The sequence below is a fragment of the Neoarius graeffei genome, chromosome 3 (assembly GCF_027579695.1).
Source record: "Neoarius graeffei isolate fNeoGra1 chromosome 3, fNeoGra1.pri, whole genome shotgun sequence".
In the NCBI taxonomy this organism is placed as follows: Eukaryota; Metazoa; Chordata; class Actinopteri; order Siluriformes; family Ariidae; genus Neoarius; species Neoarius graeffei.
The window spans coordinates 86,784,312-86,804,162 of NC_083571.1; the positions used below are offsets into that span (position 1 = coordinate 86,784,312).

General features: G+C 45.6%; 1 protein-coding gene across 5 annotated transcripts in view; it reads left to right on the plus strand.

Moving 5' to 3' along the window:
• The window catches only part of dab1a (DAB adaptor protein 1a), a 309,356-nt gene that overhangs the window by 278,866 nt on the left and 10,639 nt on the right, over positions 1-19,851 (plus strand). The window contains exon 14 of one of the 5 annotated variants that reach the window (XM_060917585.1): positions 3,462-3,536. The exons of 3 other annotated variants lie outside the window; for them this stretch is intronic. In XM_060917585.1, coding sequence (XP_060773568.1) covers positions 3,462-3,536 — 75 coding nt within the window. Of the gene's footprint in view, positions 1-3,461; positions 3,549-19,851 lie in introns of those variants that run through there. One more of the 5 variants, XM_060917586.1, reaches the window with a different exon arrangement.

Consider the following 19,851-nt stretch of genomic DNA (forward strand, 5'->3'; position numbering starts at 1 on the left):
GAAGCACTGTGAGCTTCACTAGAAGAGCTCTGCTCTTCTGCCATGATCGGAGATCTCAAACACGGAAGAGCGGAAAGGAATCGGAAACGTACGCGAGATTAGACCACATCCGCAAATTTAGGCATCTTAAAATGTTTTTATTAATGCCAAATAAAATATCCAGCACAAATTATATATGATAGACATAAATTAATAATTTATAAATTTTATTTTAAACACGTTTTTAGTTAGCGGGACTGCAGCTTATCACCTCTCCCGCCCGCTCCCGCATTGTGCACTCCCGCCCGCGCCCGCAATGAGCTTTCAAAATTTGTCCCGCGCCGCACTGCTTTGCATCGGGTCCCACCTCAAACTTCAATCATCATTTGGCAAGACTCCACCCAGAGAAGGAAGTGACACGCTATGGTCATTGTTCTGGTGATAGTGGGGCTTGCTTGCTGACCGATGAACTAGCTCATGTTAACCCTCTCTCATGTTATTTGCCCTGTTGATAGTGGGCGGGGCTTGCTGAATGATTAACAAACTTTTTATCTGTAGCCTATTAACTAAAATTAGGCAGTCAAGCAGCAACGTTAGTCCAACACAGTAGCAGAGATGCTTTCACATAAAGGCAGCAACAGCCACCATCAAATGGTGCGGTTGGAGTCTTGTTCTCGGACTCGACTCAGATCGGATCAGTAGTCGACTCGACTCGAAATTTTCTTTAATGACTTGGACTTGAACACTGGGGACTCGAAGTTTAGTGACTCAACTACAATATTGGCACACACACACACACACACACACACACACACATACATACATACATACATACATACATACCCAGAGCAGTGTGCAGCTATGCTACAGTGCCCAGGGAGCAGCTGGGGGTTAAGTGCCTCGCTCAAGGCCACTTCAGCCATGATACAGAGGGCAAGGAAAGTGCTGTTCATTCATTCAACTCCCCTCATATTTTTCCTGCTGGTCCTGGGAATTGAACCAGCAACCCTTTGAACCAGCAACCCAAGGCTGCTTCTCTAACCTTCAGGCCCAGTCTCAGTCTTTTGGATCTTGCTCTAAGCATACAGTATTGCAAGGTTTCCAAATGAAAAAGATGTTTGTTTTGTTTAATTGCCCAGTATCTAACCCCGGATTCACATGTACACATGCAATCACTGTTTCACATCTACTATTTTTTAAAGGTCAGGCTTCTGCATAACAAACATGCAACCTTATTCTAATGCAAAAATCGTCACCTTTTTATTCTACTCACATAGGTTATGAAAAAATATGGATATTTTCATAATAAGCCCCTTTTTCTTCTTTTGAAGAATGTTGATGAAGCACTGTGAAGTAGGCAAACACACCAGACGCTAGCCCTCTCTTATTATGCATGCTCTTCCACGGATGGCCAATAATGTGTCAAATTAGTCCTTGGAGCTGACAGAAAGGCCATTAGGACATGATTAATCACACTTAGATTCCTGTTATATATCACACCACACCACTATTCTGTATGTAGTATTATAAAACCTGATGAAATGCTAAATAAGAAACCGGGGTTAATGCACACGTCCTTTAAAGGATTGGCACTTATCAATGATTCATCATTTTATATTATAATCTACAGTATATAGTCGATGAATATAGACTGTGACTTTGAAGTTATAAATCAAAGAGTGTAAGAGAGAGTGATTCTGCACTGAGACAAATGAGATGGTTTTAGACACTTTAGTCTCTCTCGATCTGTTTCCATGAGTCATCAGAGAGTCCCTGCTTGCTCTGTCGTTCTCTTTTCTTTCATCTTTCTGCTGAACAAAAGTTTGATTGTTTTTCTTCAAATTATTCTTGCCGTAAGATTGTGTCCTCCTTGCAGTAATGGAATAACACACTCATACACACGCACACAAATTACACAGCACACAATCCCCCCCCCCCACACACACACATACACACACAGGCGCTAAGAGCGACGCGCCAGAAGGCTATTAATTCAGCAAGCTCTAAAGTGCTTATATAACGTGACCCAGAGCGTTTCACATACAGAATGAAGAAAGCGGGATTTCACCTGACTGTTAACGGAAAGAGTGGAAGGATGAATAGATGGTAGTATGAGTGGAAGAAGGATAGATATGAAAAGCTGAATGGATTTCTCTGTGCTGTTTTGCCCTTTATTGGCTTTTTCTCTTTTCAGTCTGCTCACTGTACTTTTCTCTCTCGTGCTTCCCCAACCTCCTCTCTTCTTTCTTTCTCTATTCTATCACCTTTCAAATTCATTGTTTCTCTCCTCTTTTCATTCCTTCTTTTTCATTCCTGTTTTTTTTCCTCTTGGTACTCCCTCATCTCTTTGCCTCATGTCATCTATATTTCTGTTTTTCACTCCATTTCCCTCTGCCACCTGTCTCTATCCTGCTTCTATTTTTCATTATTCTTCCTTTTTTATGCTGCCCCAATTACTCTATCACTTTTTTTATATTTCTTTTTCGAGCTATTTTTCTCCAACATCTGTTTGGATTCACCCTTCATTCTTCCACCTCTCTCTCTCTTTTTACATGTTCTACTCTAATCTGGCTCTATCTATCTATCTATCTATCTATCTATCTATCTATCTATCTATCTATCTATCTATCTATCTATCTATCTGTCTATCTGTTTTTTTCTTACATTTTCCACTTTTCCACATTCTGGGTTAATTTTGTCTGTCTGTCTCTCTATTTTCTACATTTCTTATTTGGTCTAACTTCCTCATCCTCATTTCCAACATCTGTCTGAACCCACCCTCCATTCTATCTATCTATCTATCTATCTATCTATCTATCTATCTATCTATCTATCTATCTATCTATCTATCTATCTATCTATCTATCTGGTTTTTTTTACATTTTCTACTTTTCTACATTTCTGTTTAACTTCTCTCTCTCTCTCCTACATTTCTTATTTGGTCTAATTTCCTCATCCTAATTTCCAACATCTGTCTGAACCCACCCTCCATTCTCCCACCTCTCTATCTATCTATCTATCTATCTATCTATCTATCTATCTATCTATCTATCTATCTATCTATCTATCTATCTATCTATTGTTGGTGGGTTTTTTTACATTTTCTACTTTTCCACATTTCGGTTTAACTTCCTTTGTGTCTCTCTCTTTCTCTCTCTCCCCCTACATTTCTTATTTGGTCTAATTTCTTCATCCTCATTTCCAACATCTGTCTGAACCCACCCTCCATTCTCCCACCTCTCTCTGTCTCTCTCTCTCTCTCTCTCTCTCTCTCTCTCTCTCTCTTTTTGTTTTTTTTTTACATTTTCTACTTTTCCACATTTTGGTTTAACTTCTTCTCTCTCTCTCTCTCTCTCTCTCTCTCTCTCTCTCTCTCCCCTACATTTCTTATTTGGTCTAATTTCCTCATCCTCATTTCAAACATCTGTTTGAATCCACCTTCCATTCTCCCACTTCTCTCTCTCTCTCTTTTCCTCCTGCAGGCTGGAGATGCACAGTCTCCGAGTGTGAGTGAGCCTCAAGCAGAGCCTGGTGGCTCTGAGCCAGACAGTCCTCAGGTCGGTAGCTAGATAGCAGCAGGTCGGGGTAGGTATCTGTCCTCTTTTTCCTCCTCCGCCTCTTAATGTCAGCCTGCTCCAGCCGTGACGCCGCGTCAGCACACCTTCACCTTGCCACCTCACTCTACTGTCACATAAATCCACTACATAGTGGCAGAGTATTCTCTCTTTCTCTCTCTCTCTGTCTTTCTTGACCTTCTGTTCTCTGTCTCTCTCTCTTTTCTGTCCCCTGTCATCCCTCCACCCTTGCCTGCTGCTACATAAGATGGTATGTGCTTTTTTTTTTTAACGTATGTGAAAATATTCCTCTATTCTCCCCTGCCTGAGGTGTGTGAGTATCAGAGCTTTTCAGTCGCGTTGATTTTGATTGTCAGTCTGGCATGGCATATCCACAAACATCACAGCACTCAACATCTAAGCATCTGTTTTGTGTTGTGCCATATCACCATCTCAAATGGAGCTTTGCAAAGAGGATTCTGCTTGGAAAGTGTATGGATTTCTGTAGCTGTTTTGATCAGTTGTAACACTATTAAATTATTATAGCTTCACGACCAGTACATCACAATCTCAGTAAGCAGCAGTGTTAAGCTGAACATGCTTTTTTTTGCCCGTATCATGAAGCCAAATGTGACACCCACAGCATTTGATTAACAGCTCTACTTGTGTGACAGTGCAAATACAAACAGGACTGCAAACACAGTGTATTGTTTGCCAAGTGAAGAAATGCAATATCAAAAGAAAGGATTGCTATTCTGGGCGGCACGGTGGTGTAGTGGTTAGCACTGTCGCCTCACAGCAAGAAGGTCCTGGGTTCGAGCCCAGCGGCTGGCGAGGGCCTTTCTGTGTGGAGTTTGCATGTTCTCCCCGTGTCTGCGTGGGTTTCCACCAGGTACTCTGGTTTCCTCCACAGTCCAAAGGCATGCAAGTTAGGCTAATTGGTGGCTCTAAATTGACCATAGGTGTGAATGTGAGTGTGAATAGTTGTTTGTCTCTATGTGTCAGCCCTGCGATGACCTGGCGGCTTGTCCAGGGTGTACCCCGCCTCTCACTTATAGTCAGCTGGGATAGGCTCCAGCTTGCCTGTGACCCTGTAGGACAGGATAAGCTGCTACAGATAATGGATGGATGGATTGCTATTCCATGTCCATGTTAATTGTGGCAGCCCTTCATATTGCTGTGCAGAAAATGCAATCGAATTTGAATTTTGCAATTGAATTATGTCTCAAATGATGCTCTCTCATCAGGGAAATATAATTTCATGTGCAGGTTTAATTAGCCTTTGAATCTGAATAAAGTTTAGAAATCCTACCATATCTGCTAAATTGATAGTGCATTAATCAAAGAGTAAATGATACAGTTAGATTCAGGCAGCTAAGATTTTTTTTTTCCCCCTCACAGTGTTTGTAGCATCATAATATACAGCATGTGCTTCAGTGAATTACAATCTGAAACCCATTAGATTCTCTCTAGTGGGTAGCTATCTAGCGAGAAAAGTTAACAAGATAATAACCAGTGCTGTATATTCAAGAAACTCTTCGTACAAGTCATATAAGCTACAGAAGTTGTGGTGATTAAACTACCCAGTTAATTCCACCCCAAATCGGTGACACTTTATTTCAATTAGGAATATCAGATGCTTGCTGGCTGTGCTGTGAAAATTGTCCATGCAGACACTCATCAAAGTTTCCAAATCTGTCATTGCTTAACTCTTGAATATTTTCTATCTTGAATACTATCATTAAAAATCTTACCTCTGCTTTCCAAAGAAATGTATGTCGTTAAGATCTGTTCAGTACTTTGGGAGTAACGGCAGGTTGAAGTTGGTACAACAGAGTACACTCTCTGCTCGCAGGACATCGGGAAACTGACGGTGCTTTTTGAGTCACGGGAAAGCGGTCAGGCTCTCTCTCTTCTGATTGGTTTCTGACTGGATTACTCTTGAAGATCAGTCAGATAACTTTTATAGGGATGTTCTCTCACTCTCACTGTTTCTGATGAAGTATTCAGCAAAAATTTTCTGTCAATTAGTTTTGATGTTATGATTCATGAGAGACTTTGAAGTGTTTTCATAGCTTTACCTACTTATTTTTTTCAAATCAAACTGATTGTGGCAGTTCGTAGGAGGGGGAGGAGCACAGAAAGACGGCAGGCCAGAATAAAGTTCCATAACTTATGGTTTATTTGTTCTTTTCAGACACAAAATAACTCTCCCAGTCATACACACACACACACGAGTCGTCTGGTTCAGGAGAGAGCTCCCTTCCTCTGCTCTCTCTCTCTCTTTATATAGGGCGCGGTCACTGGGAAGACACACAAACACAGGTTAATTGACATCAGGTGTAGTGATTCTGCCACTTACCTTCCCTGACTCCGCCCTCCTGTCACAGACCGGCGCTTGACCACGCCCCCACTGCCACATACCCCCACCGCCTGACTCAGGCCGGGCAGCTGTCCGGCCTGCAGCCGACTCCCCCCCCGACAGGAGAGAAAGTCCGCCACAACCATCTGCGCCCCCGGCCTGTGGATCACCTTGAAGTTAAAGGGTTAGAGTGCCAGATACCAACGGGTGATCCACGCGTTGGCATCCTTCATGCGGTGGAGCCACTGGAGGGGCGCATGGTCCGAACAGAGGGTGAAAGGGCGTCCCAGCAGGTAGTAGCAGAGGGCGAGGACCGCCCACTTGATCGCGAGGCACTCCTTTTCGATCGTGCTGTAGCGCCCCTCACATACTGACAGCTTTCTGCTGATGTACAGCACTGGACGGTCCTCCCCCTCCACCTCCTGGGACAACACGGCCCCCAGCCCTCTGTCCGACGCATCCATCTGTAACATAAAAGGGAGAGAAAAGTCAGGGGAGTGTAATAGTGGCCCCCCACACAGTGCAGCCTTTACCTCTGAGAAAGCCCGCTGGCATTGCTCCGTCCACTGGACCGGATCTGGTGTCCCCTTTTTAGTGAGATCAGTCAGCGGGCTGGTGACGTCCGAATAATTAGGTATAAACCTACGAGAGTAGCCAGCCAGCCCCAGGAACTGTCTCACCCCCTTTTTGGTCTTGGGCCTCGGGCAGGCCGCAATTGCTGCTGTCTTGTTAATTTGGGGACGCACCTGCCCGTTGCCCAAGTGGAAGCCCAGATACCGTACTTCCACCCGCCCAATTGCACACTTCTTTGGGTTGGCTGTGAGACCCGCTCACCTCAGCGACCTAAGGACGGCCCTCAGGTGTTGCAAGTGCCGCTGCCAGTCATTACTATAAATAATGATATCGTCGAGGTATGCGGCCGCATAGGTGGCGTGGGGGCGGAGGACCTTGTCCATCAGCCGCTGAAACGTAGCGGGTGCACCAAACAGCCCAAAAGGAAGTGTGACAAACTGGTGTAAGACAAACAGTGTGGAAAAGGCCGTTTTTTCTCAGGATAATGGAGTCAAGGGGATCTGCCAATAACCCTTTGTCGAATCCAGCGTCGAGTAAAAGTGAGCCGTGCCTAGCCGATCGAGCAACTCATCAATACGAGGCATTGGGTACACGTCAAATTTAGACACCGCATTGACTTTTCTGTAGTCCACACAGAACCGGACCGACCCGTCGGCCTTGGGAACCAAGACCACTGGGCTGCTTCAGTCACTGTGGGACTCCTCAACGATGCCCATCTCGAGCATGGCCTCGAGTTCTTCCCAAACCAATTTTTTCTTGTGTTCGGGTAACCTGTAAGGGCAGCTATGCACTACCACCCCCGGGGGCGTCTCAGTATGGTGCTCTATGAGGTCAGTGCGGCTGGGCAGGGGCGAGAACACGTCCGAAAACTCGGTCTGCAACTGGGCAACCTCCGCGAGTTGGGTCGGGGAGAGGTGGTCTCCACAGGGGACCGGAGAGGTATGCAATGCCAATGCTCCCTTTTGAACCTCCGGCCCCAGCTCCGCCTTCTCCGGAACCACCGACACCAACGCTATGGGGACCTCCTCGTTCCAGAGTTTGAGTAGATTGAGGTGGTAAATCTGTAGCGCCCCACCCCTGTCTGTTCGCCTCACCTCATAGTCGACGTCCCCGACTCGCCGTGTGACCTCAAAGGGTCCTTGCATATTGGCGATCAATTTGGAGCTCGATGTGGGCAACAGTATGAGTACTTTATCTCCCGGTGCAAACTCCCTAAGGCGCGTACCCCTGTCGTACAGGCGGGTTTGCCGTTCTTGAGCCTGCCGCAAATTCTCCTGGGTTAGGTGTGTGAGTGTGTGGAGTTTTGCGCGCAGGTTAATAACGTATTGAATTTCATTTTTACTTGGTGAAGGTCCCTCCTCCCAATTTTCTCGCAGCACATCTAAAATGCTGCGCGGCTTATGCCCATATAATAATTCAAATGGGGAGAACCCCGTGGAGGCTTGGGGGACCTCTCGCACTGAAAATAACAAGGGTTCGAGCCATTTATCCCAGTTGCGTGCGTCCTCACGAATTTTTAAATTATATTCTTGAGGGTGCGATTGAACCGTTCAACTAAACCATCCGTTTGTGGGTGATAAATGCTGGTGCGGATCAGGTTAATACCTAATAACCCATACAGTTCGTTCAGTGTTCGTGACATAAACGAGGTGCCTTGATCAGTCAGAATCTCTTTCGGGATTCCAACTCGGGAGATGACGCGGAAGAGTGCCTCCACAATACTGCATGCTGAGATATTGTGGAGAGGCACTGCTTCCGGGTATCGCGTTGCATAGTCCACCAGAACTAATATAAAGCGGTACCCTCGTGTTGACCGATCTAATGGCCCGATGAGATCCATCCCAATTCTTTCGAACGGGGTCTCAATTAATGGTAGAGGGCGCAAAGGCACTTTTGGAATGGCCGCTGGATTTACTAACTGGCATTCACGGCACGCCTTACACCACCTATGGACATTGCTGCGAATCCCCGGCCAATAGAATCGGGCCATTATTCGGGCTAGTGTCTTATCCTGCCCTAAGTGTCCAGCCATGGGATTAAATTGAGCCGCCTGGAATACCAATTCCTGGTGGCTTTTTGGAATCAAAAGCTGTGTGATTTGCTCTTTCGTCTGAGTGTCCTGCGTCACTCGGTATAATCTATCTTTCATAATAGAAAAATAGGGGAAGGATGGGGTGGCATTCGGCGGGAGCGTTTGACCATCGATTACTCTCACTTGGTCAAACGCATGCCGCAGAGTCTCGTCTCGCGACTGCTCTAACGGAAAATCTGCAAGGGATTCCCCGAGAGAGGGAGGAGGAGCCTGTGGCTCCTCACTCTGATGCAGAGATGACGTAGACGGCTCTGTGACAGCTGCTCCCGCCAAGGTGACACTGGGACCTCCCCCTGCTGACCTACGGCAGGACCCACTCTTCACTAAATGACTCATCAACTCCCCGAATCCCGGCCAATCAGTCCCCAAAATTATCGAGTGGGTGAGGCGAGGATTAACCGCCGCCTTTACTATAAATTTTTCCCCTCGGAAAAAAAATGTGGACCGACACCAAAGGGTAGCTGTGAACATCCCCGTGCACACACAACACCTTCACCCTCTGTGCTCCCCCCAATGCCTCGTCTTGCACCAGGCTTTGGTGAATTGAGGTCTGATTACAACCAGAATCCACCAATGCCTGATATGTATCCCCTTGGATACTCACCGGTATGCGATACGCTCCGGCCCGATCGAGGGCAGCTCCTGGCGCGTCGGGGATCCGAACCACCGCGCCCACTTCCATTGCCGAACACTGCTGTTGGAGGTGGCCCGGCTCCCCGCAGCGCCAGCAAACGGGCCCGGGCTTCCTCTCTGCACCGGCGCCCTGGGGCTCACTCACCTGAGGGGGGGAAGAGACAGACACAGAAGGGAAAAACGGGAGGGCACCGCGGGTGCGACGGGCCGGCTGGGGTGGGGCCGGCCCCCGCCTCCGCGGTGGGGGAACGGGACGAGGACGAGACACAGGAGGAGAGAGGGGGAGAGAGAGAGAGGAGAGGAGAGAAGAGGATGTCCGCTGTCCTGCCGTCGGAACAGCCGCCAAATGGTCCTCCGCCAACTCGATGGCCTGATCCAGCGACGCCGGACGGTGGCACTGGACCCACTCCGTGGTTCCCTCTGGCAGGTGGCCGATGAACTGCTCCAGCACCACCTGATCGAAGATTCCCTCGGCGTCGCAGTTGTTGGCCCTCAACCACCGCCAGCAGGCGTCCCGGAGCTGCTGGCCAAACGCGAACGGCCGGCAGACTTCCTCCAGCCGCAGCGCGCGGAAGCACTGTCACTGTTGTTCAGGGGTGCGCCCCACCCGCTGGAGGACGGCCCGGCGAAGGTCCGCGTAGGCCAGCCGGCGGTCGGCGGGGAGCTGTAGCGCGGCCAGCTGCGCCTCGCCCGTTAGCAGGGGGAGGAGGCGCGCCGCTCGCTGTTCCACCGGCCAGCCCGAGGCCTCTGCTGTTTGCTCGAAGAGCGTGAGGAAGGCCTCGGGGTCGTCCTGCGGGCCCATCTTGGCTAGGGTGAGGGAAGAAGGGCCCGCGGCGGTGGAGATGGTGGACCCCGCCGACTTGAGGAGGTGCCGGAACGCCTGTCGATCTTCCTGCTGCGCCAGCACCAGGGCCTCGAACCGGCGCTCTTCCTCCTTCCGGAGGGTGACTAGCACCTGGTGCTGGCTCTGCTGGGCCGTGGTAAGGGCGTGGACCAGGTCTGCGAAGGGGGAGGACTCCATGGGGCTGTTCTTTTCCTGTGCTCCTTCCCGGGTTTCGGCACCACTGTGGCAGTTCGTAGGAGGGGGAGGAGCACAGAAAGACAGCAGGCCAGAATAAAGTTCCATAACTTATGGTTTATTTGTTCTTTTCAGACATAAAATAACTCTCCCAGTCATACACACACACACACACACACGAGTCGTTTGGTTCAGGAGAGAGCTCCCTTCCTCTGTTCTCTCTCTGTTTATATAGGGCACGGTCACTGGGAAGACACACAAACACAGGTTAATTGACATCAGGTGTAGTGATTCTGCCACTTACCTTCCCTGACTCCGCCCTCCTGTCACAGACCGGTGCTTGACCACGCCCCCGCTGCCACACTGATTCATGTAAATAAATAACTATTTTAGAATATTACTCTAGTTGCTTTGATGAAAAATATTGAGATCTTAGTGGTCGGAATGATATTTTAAAAAACGGGAGTGTCGATTTCAATTCAGTTAACTGGAATTGTTTATTGGATGTGGCTCACAGTTTTTTCAAGGTTCGCCTTGATATTATCATTTATATTCTTTAATATAAACACTAGTAGGCCCTACTTTTGAGAAATACAAAGGCCTACAGAGCACAAAGAGAGTATTAGAAATAATCTTTTATTACTTTTTTACTGAGTGTACCGATTTAATGTATTACCTAATTAGCATAATTAATACTAATAATAAAAGTAACAATCATTTGTTTTTACTAATTTTTCAGACTTTGTATTCAGTATACAACCATCTATGTGCCTGCCAATTTCCATGGAAATATCTTGAAAAATAAAAAAGTTGTTAAGAAAAAACATTTGATCTCATTCGTTAATGAGGCCCATTTTGGACCATGTGATCCTCATACAGAATATTACAGCAGTTTTCTACTGCCTAGGTCAGACGGCAGGCTGCAACTAGTTTTCAACTACTTGCGTCTACCTGCGATAACAAAATCGCAGGTACATGCAAGACTGGTCTTGCGTCGACGCATGATGATGCAAATAATGGCAGTGTTGCAGAGGGTCATTAGCAGAGGCAGGTTGACGCAAGTGGATCACGATCTGTTCGCATTTCAGCTGCGATTCGCTTCCAATTGGTGCAAATAGCATGTTGACGCATGTAGAGGCAGGCGGTCATGCAACGCTTGAGAGACCAACTGCAGGTTGAAAAAAGCATGATAGAGTCCAGAAATGCAGCCCCACAAGGGGAAAGAACTCTCAGTTCAAAGACCACAGTTCAGAAGTTCAAAGCGCTTCCGCATCAGGAAAACAACGCACTTACAGTCCCAATAAAAGATATCCACAGAAGAGTGAAATACTCCACAGCACGCAGCAAAGTAACAAAATAATAGAATACAAAAACCAGGGGGAAACATGGGTGAAAAACCAAATCCTGAGGCGAAGACAATCCCGCGCTGGATGAATGTCTGAGCGGTATAACATAGAGTTGTGGATGAGCTGATGAGAGACAGGTGTGCTGGCCGCAGCGCAGGGAAAACTAGGGAATGGGGTGAAAGATCGGATCAGGACCTAGATGTTCCCGGCTGGCTCGTGACAAGATTCAGCTTAAAAACTTGCAATACGTCTAACCACAACGAAGGATTTGACGCAAAATGCCTGCATCCACCAGCAGTCGGTTGCCACCCAACGGATAGCAGGTCGCAGCATGCGTCTTTCTGCTATCTGAGCTGGGCATAAAAATTAAGCCATTTTTCAATCTTTGATTTGTAATATCTCAAAAATGGATAAACATATTTTAATTCTGTAAAAAGTATGTTGTTCTGCATTCATGTCTGAATTCAATGAGAGCAGTTTCAAGCAATTTGGATTGAATTTGAATTGTCAACTGATATGCCTATTTCAAGGCTACATCCATCCATCCATTATCTGTAGCTGCTTATCCTGTCCTACAGGGTCGCAGGCAAGCTGGAGCCTATCCCAGCTGACTAGGGGCGAGAGGCTGGGTACACCCTGGACAAGTCGTCAGGTCATCACAGGGCTGACACATAGACACAGACAACCATTCACACTCACATTCACACCTACGGTCAATTTAGAGTCACCAGTTAACCTAACCTGCATGTCTTTGGACTGTGGGGGAAACCAGAGCACCTGGAGGAAACCCACGCAGACACGGGGAGAACATGCAAACTTCACACAGAAGTCACCCATTGGCCACTGGGCTCGAACCCAGAACCTTCTTGCTGTGAGGTGACAGTGCTAACCACCAAACCACCATGCCGCCTAACATGGATAAGCATTCCATAAGTACACTTCCCAAATGGCATGGCACAGTCTCAAAACTTCATAAATGTACTCCTAAAAAAAAAATATATATATATATATATATATATATATATATATATATATATATATATATATAGGGGCGGCACGGTGGTGTAGTGGTTAGCGCTGTCGCCTCACAGCAAGAAGGTCCTGGGTTCGAGCCCCAGGGCCGGCGAGGGCCTTTCTGTGTGGAGTTTGCATGTTCTCCCCGTGTCCGCGTGGGTTTCCTCCAGGTGCTCTGGTTTCCCCCACAGTCCAAAGACATGCAGGTTAGGTTAACTGGTGACTCTAAATTGTCCAGGGTGTACCCCGCCTTTCGCCCATAGTCAGCTGGGATAGGCTCCAGCTTGCCTGCGACCCTGTAGAAGGATAAAGCGGCTAGAGATAATGAGATGGGATATATATATATATATATATATATATATATATATATACACACACTGCGATGACCTGGCAACTTGTGTACCCCGCCTCTCGCCCATAGTCAGCTGGGATAGGCTCCAGCTTGCCTGCGACCCTGTAGGACAGGATAAGCGGCTACAGATAATGGATGGATGGCTATACATACACGCTAAGCACTTTAATAGGTACACCAACTCATTCATGCAATTAACTAATCAGCCAATCATGTGGCAGCAGTGCAGTACATAAAATCATGCAGATATGGAGCAGCAGCTTCAGGTAAAGTTCACGTCAACCATCAGAATGCGGTAAAAATGTGATCTCAGTCATTTTGACCATGGCATGATTGTTGGTGCCAGGCAGGCTGGTTTGAGTATTTCTATAACTACTGATCTCCTGGGATTTTCACACACAGCAATCTCTCGAGTTTACTCAGAATGGTGCAATAAAGAAAAGTCATCTAATTTTGCGGGCGGAAACAGATTCTTGATGAGTGGTCATTGGAGAATGGCCAGACTAGTTTGAGCTGACAAAGTCTACAGTAACTCAGATAACCACTCTGTACAACTGTGGTGAGCAGAAAAGCATCTCAGGTTGCACAGCACGTCAAACCTTGAGGCAGATGGGCTACAACAGCAGAAGACCGCATCGGGCTCCACTTTAGTCAGCCAAGAACAGAAAGGTGAGGCTGTAGTGGGCACAGACTCACCAAAACTAGACAGCTGAAGACTGGAAAATCGTAGCTTGGTCTGATGAATCTCAATTTCTGCTGAGGCACAAAGATGTTCTGGTCAGAATTTATTGCCAACAGCATGGATCCATGGACCTAACCTGACTTGTGTCAACAGTCCAGGCTGGTGGAGGTGGTGTAATGGTGTGGGGAATGTTTTCTTGGCACACTTTGGGACAATTAATATCAATCAATCATCTCTTGAATGCCACAGCCTATTTGAGTATTGTTGCTGACCGTGTGCATCCCTTCATGGCCACAATTTACTATCTTCTAATGGCTACTTCCAGCAGGATAATGCACCATGTCACAAAGCGAAAGTTGTGTCAGACTGGTTTCATGAACATGCCAATGAGTTCAGTGTTCTTCAGTGGGTTTCCCAGTCACCAGATCTGTATCCAGTAGAACACCTTTGGGATGTGGTAGAATGAGATATTCACAGCATGTGAATTGTGTGCACCTGAAAAAAATCTGCAGGAACTGTATGATGCAATCAAGTCAACATGATTATTATCGTTAATGGGAACTGTGGAATCTATACCATGAAGAACTGAGGCTGTTTTAAGACAAAAGGGAGGCCCAGTAGTAGTATAGTGTTCCTAATAAAGTACTTGGTGAGTGTATATGATACAGTGTCTTGCAAAAGTATTCATCCTCCTTGGTGTTTGTCCTATTTTGTTGCATTATAAGCTGGAATTAAAATGGATTTTTGGGGGGGTTAGAACCATTTGATTTACACAACATGCCTACAACTTTCAAGGTGAAAATTGTTGTTTTATTGTGACACAAACAATAATTAAGATGAAAAAACAGAAATCTGGAGTTTGCATAGGTATTTACCCTCCCAAAGTCAATACTTTGTAGAGCCACGTTTTGCTACAATTACAGCTGCAAGTCTCTTGTGGAATGTCTCTATTAGCTTAGCACATCTAGCCACTGGGATTTTTGTCCATTCCTCAAGGCAAAACTGCTCCAACTCCTTCAAGTTAGATGGGCTGTGTTGCTGTACAGCAATCTTCAAGTTATGCCACAGATTCTCAATTGGATTGAGGTCTGGGCTTTGATTAGGCCATTCCAAGACATTTAAATGTTTCCCTTTAAACCACTCCAGTGTAGCTTTAGTAGTATGTTTAGGGTCATTGTCCTGCTGGAATGTGAACCTTCATCCCAGTCTCAAACCTCTGGCCGACTCAAACAGGTTTTCCTCCAGAATTGCCCTGTATTTAGTGACATCCATCTTTCCTTCAGTCCTGACTAGCTTTCCTGTCATCTCATCTCATCTCATTATCTCTAGCCGCTTTATCCTTCTACAGGGTCGCAGGCAAGCTGGAGCCTATCCCAGCTGACTACGGGCGAAAGGCGTGGTACACCCTGGACAAGTCGCCAGGTCATCACAGGGCTGACACATAGACACAGACAACCATTCACACTCACATTCACACCTACGGTCAATTTAGAGTCACCAGTTAACCTAACTTGCATGTCTTTGGACTGTGGGGGAAACCGGAGCACCCGGAGGAAACCCACGCGGACACGGGGAGAACATGCAAACTCCACACAGAAAGGCCCTCGCCGGCCCCGGGACTCGAACCCAGGACCTTCTTGCTGTGAGGCGACAGCACTAACCACTACACCACCGTGCCGCCGCTTTCCTGTCATTGCAGATGAAAAATATCCTCACAGCATGATGCTGCCATCACCGTGCTTCACTGTAGGAATGGTGTTCTCAGGGTGTTGGGTTTGCACCACATATGGCATTTCCCATGATGGCCAAAAAGATCAATTTTAGACTCATTTGACCAGAGAGCCTTCTTCCATGTGTTTGGGGAGTCTGCCACATGCTGTTTGGCAAACTCCAAATGTGTTTTCTTAAGCAATTACTTTTTTTCTGGCCACTCTTCCATAAAGCCCCACTCTGTGTAGTGTATGGCTTAAAGTGGTCCTATGGACAGATACTCCCATCTCCGCTGTGGATCTTTGCAGCTCCTTCAGTGTTATCTTTGGTGTCTTTGTTGCATCTCTGATTAATGCCCTCCTTGCCCAGTCTGTGAGTTTTTATGGGCGGCCTTCTCTTGTCAGGTTTGTAGTGGTGCCATATTTTTTCCATTTTGCTATAATGGATTTAATGGTGCTCCCTGGGATGTTCAAAGTTTGGGATATTTTTTTATAACCCAACCCTGATCTATACTTCTCCACAATTTTGTCTCTGACCTATTTGGAGTGCTCCTTGGTTTTCATGTTGTTAGTCGTGTTACAGAGTCAGGGTCCTTCCAGAACAGGTTGATTTGTCCAGACATCATGTGACAGATCATGTGACACTTTGATTGCACATAGGTGGAGCTTAATCAACTAATTATGTGACTTATGAAGTGAATTGGTTGGACCAGCTCTTATTTAGGGGTTTCATACGAAAGGGAGTGAATACCTACGCACACTCTAGAGTTCTGTTTTTTCATCTTTAATTATTGTTTGTGTTACAATAAAACAACAATTTTCACCTTTAAAGTGGTAGGCATGTTATGGAACTCAAATGGTGCTAACCCCCCAAAAAATCCATTTTAATTCCAGATTGTAATGCGACAAAACACGACAAACACAAAGGGGGATGGATACTTTTGCAAGATACTGTACTTATTATATTTGGGTTGGGTTTTCTTCTGTGTTCTCTCTTCTGTAGAAAGGCAAAGTCACATATATTTTTATATCAGCCTTACATAAATTCTCTAGCAGTGCTTCATTAAAGATTTATTTATGCTGTGATTATGAAGGTGTTATGAAGGTTCAAAATGTATTTGAGGCTCATTGTACTGTATATAGGAGAGAACTGGATGTAACCCAATTGTCAAGGTGGTGTATTAGCGTCAGATTTTTGGCACTTTGGTGTATACAGACTTCCAGAAACTTTTTTTTATGGGAAAATAATTTATTAAATCCTGTGATATGAGTTTTTTCTGGGTCATTGCATTGGAAAAAGTCAGCATCCTAGTCTTAATGTTTTTTGAAGAGTATGGTTTGGAATATTTAGTGGCAGTTCAACACGATTCGATGTTTGCAACATCAGTCTAACTGCCTCTGCTTGTCAAAGCTGGCAGTTCTTGGCCAGGTTTAATGATTTAGCTTGCAATTCTAAGCTTGAGGCACTGTTAAGTGTAATTTACATGTCCTTCAAATACGACTGAAGAAACATGCTGTACTGTGAACCTTTTTAGTACGTGGAGATTTTAGGAACGTCCTCAGTTTTTGTATGTTTTCATTTGCTTTGGTTGAAGTCTTAATTAGGATGGTGAAACAGCCCTGTAATTTGTACCCTGATTTCAACAACATCCACCATGTGTATGATCCTGCATGGATCCAGACTGCACTATACCATTTCATATCTCAGTGGTGGGTTGGCTTACTGTGTAATTTAATGTTCTGCACTGATGTGTGCCTCTGTGAACTACTGTAGTATGCGGCTAGAAACCCAAGTGGCCTCCTTGATCTGCAGACAGAGGGTTGGGGGGAGCGGCTGCTCTTTGGCTCTGCTGTATAAAACTTTAATAAAGTGTGAGGAAACAGAGTTGTGTGTCAGTGTGTGCATGCACACTGATCTACTGGTCTCATTACTGTGGTGTGGGACTTAATAATACTGGATGGCCGCTGAGACATGTACAGATGCAGCACCTCTGGAAAGAGCAGGCCTTATGCATATAAGACATTTTTTTACATTTTAAAATGCATACAAATCATCTTAGAAGTAGCAGGTACTGTATGTCACCACTGTTGGTGATATGTGCAGCATATCACCTAGGAAAACCCATTAGATGTCAAGAGGAAAAATCCAATTTGGGTCACCCAGTCAACTTAGCTTGTAATTAGATCTTGGCTGTTAATCGGGAATCTTTAAATGAAATGTAGTATGTAGCTTATAACTACAAAAATGCATTGTGTCTCCAAGAAATGTGGCCAATTTTTCCTGCACTGTTATGGGGTTTGTTTGTTTGTTTGTTTGTTTTTCCCACTTGTGAGTAAGCTGTCACAGCAAGAAGGTCCGGGTTCGAGCCCCGTGGCCGGCGAGGGCCTTTCTGTACGGAGTTTGCATGTTCTCCCCGTGTCTGCGTGGGTTTCCTCCAGGTGCTCTGGTTTCCCCCACAGTCCAAAGACATGCAGGTTAGGTTGACTGGTGACTCTAAATTGACCGTAGGTGTGAATGTGAGTGTGAATGGCTGTCTGTGTCTATGTGTCAGCCCTGTGATGACCTGGCAACTTGTCCAGGGTGTACCCCGCCTTTCGCCCGTAGTCAGCTGGGATAGGCTCCAGCTTGCCTGTGACCCTGTAGAACAGGATAAAGCGGCTAGAGATAATGAGATGAGATGAGTAAGCTGAACTGGTTGGATTAGGTTTCTTTTTACGCCCAACCTGTGATAGTCACCTATTTATTGATAGTAGGGCTGGGCGATATGGAGAAAAAAAAAATATCTCGATATACGATATATATCTCGATATCTATGCAGGAAAAACAACCCCCAAAAAACAGACACACCAAATTCAGCAAGGTGTTTTTTTTTAATTGAAGTGCAAACAGGTAGGCAGCCAAGTGCCTAGAGGTAGACAGGTACTAGTAACAAAGTGCTTGTGCACCATTTTTAACATGAATTATCAAACCAAGGAAGTAGTATATTGCCTTATTTTAATTACAAACATAAAACCTGAGGGTAGGCAGTTCTTATAAAGTGCGTCTTAAACATTTAAGATAACAAAAAAAAACCCTCATTTCATAAATAATAATTTGACTTATAGAAATAATACATATTGCCTTCCTTTTCCTTAAAAACAAAACTCAAACTCATCTCACTGCATTAACTCTCAGCCTGGCACACTCCTCGTACAAAAGTTTGTGGCGTACCTGTAAATGGTTGAACAGGTTCGTGGTGCTCGACGCTTTGGTTGCCACCAATTTCTTGCATTTCCGGCAGTAGACCTCTTTCTGTTGTTCGTCCAACGGTTTAAAACCAAAATATCTCCATATAATGGAGCCATTTGTCCTTTTTTTTTGGTACGAGTTCTGCCTCCTCTGGGCTTTCTGTGGGCGCCGCCATGTTGAATGAGTTAACACGCCGCCTACACGCGAGGGGAGGGGGTACAAACACAAGAAGGAGGCGGGGCGGGCAGCACCATAGCACAGTGAAGGAAATTAAGCACAGTGGCGAAATCATATTAATTTAGAGCATTATCTCGATATATACGATATACCAAAATCTTTTTCGTGTTCATAAAACATATCGATATATCGCAAATCTCGATATATCGCCCACCCCTAATTGATAGCATCAAAGTTTTCTTTGTTTTAATGCATTATTTGGTTAAATAAATGGCAGTTTAGCAAGCAAACTGAGAAAGGTCAACAAATAATGGGTGCTGCCATGATAGAGGACATCACTTACGTTGGAGTGTTGATTTGCTGAAATGGAGTTGTTGGCATCTAGGAAAAATGGGATAAAACCACAAATCTTGTGGGATTTTACAATAGAGATGTCTGGTTTAGTAAAAATAACAAACCTGCTAGACAGAAATCGGATGGCACTACCACCAATCTGTTGATGGTCACTCATTTCTTCCAGCTTGTCCCACTTATGAGTGTGGGGTCGCTGCCATGTGGACATTATTGATCCACATGTCATATTAATTGGCGCATAGCTTTACGCCAGATGCCCTTCCGGCAGCAACCCTCCCATTTCCAGGCTTGGGAAACAACCATTCGCACCTATGGACAATTTAGAGTAGCCAGTTAACCCAACTGCATGTCTTTGGACTGTGGAGGAAACCCACGCAGACACAGGGAGAACATGCAAACTCCATGCAGAAAGGCCCCTGCTGGCCATTGGGCTCGAACCCAGAACATTCTTGCTGTGAGGTGACAGTCCTAACCACTACACCATTGTGCCACCCTGTTGCAATCCGCTGATGGTGTTGTTTCAGTATTTTCCAAGTTGGTGCTTGTTGGTTTTAGTGCTTGAATTCTTCATATTTAGTTTACTATATATTTACTGTGAATAGTTTTTGGAACTATTGCTGCACTTTTACCAAAGCTCATAACAATGGCATTTTTGCCCTTCGTACTTTTCAAGTACTAAGGTGGGGGAGGGGATTAAAAAACCATGATGCCTCTATGTTCTTCGTTTGTTTGCAATAAGCTAGCCATGTAACTGTGATGAGTGATGTATATTTTCCT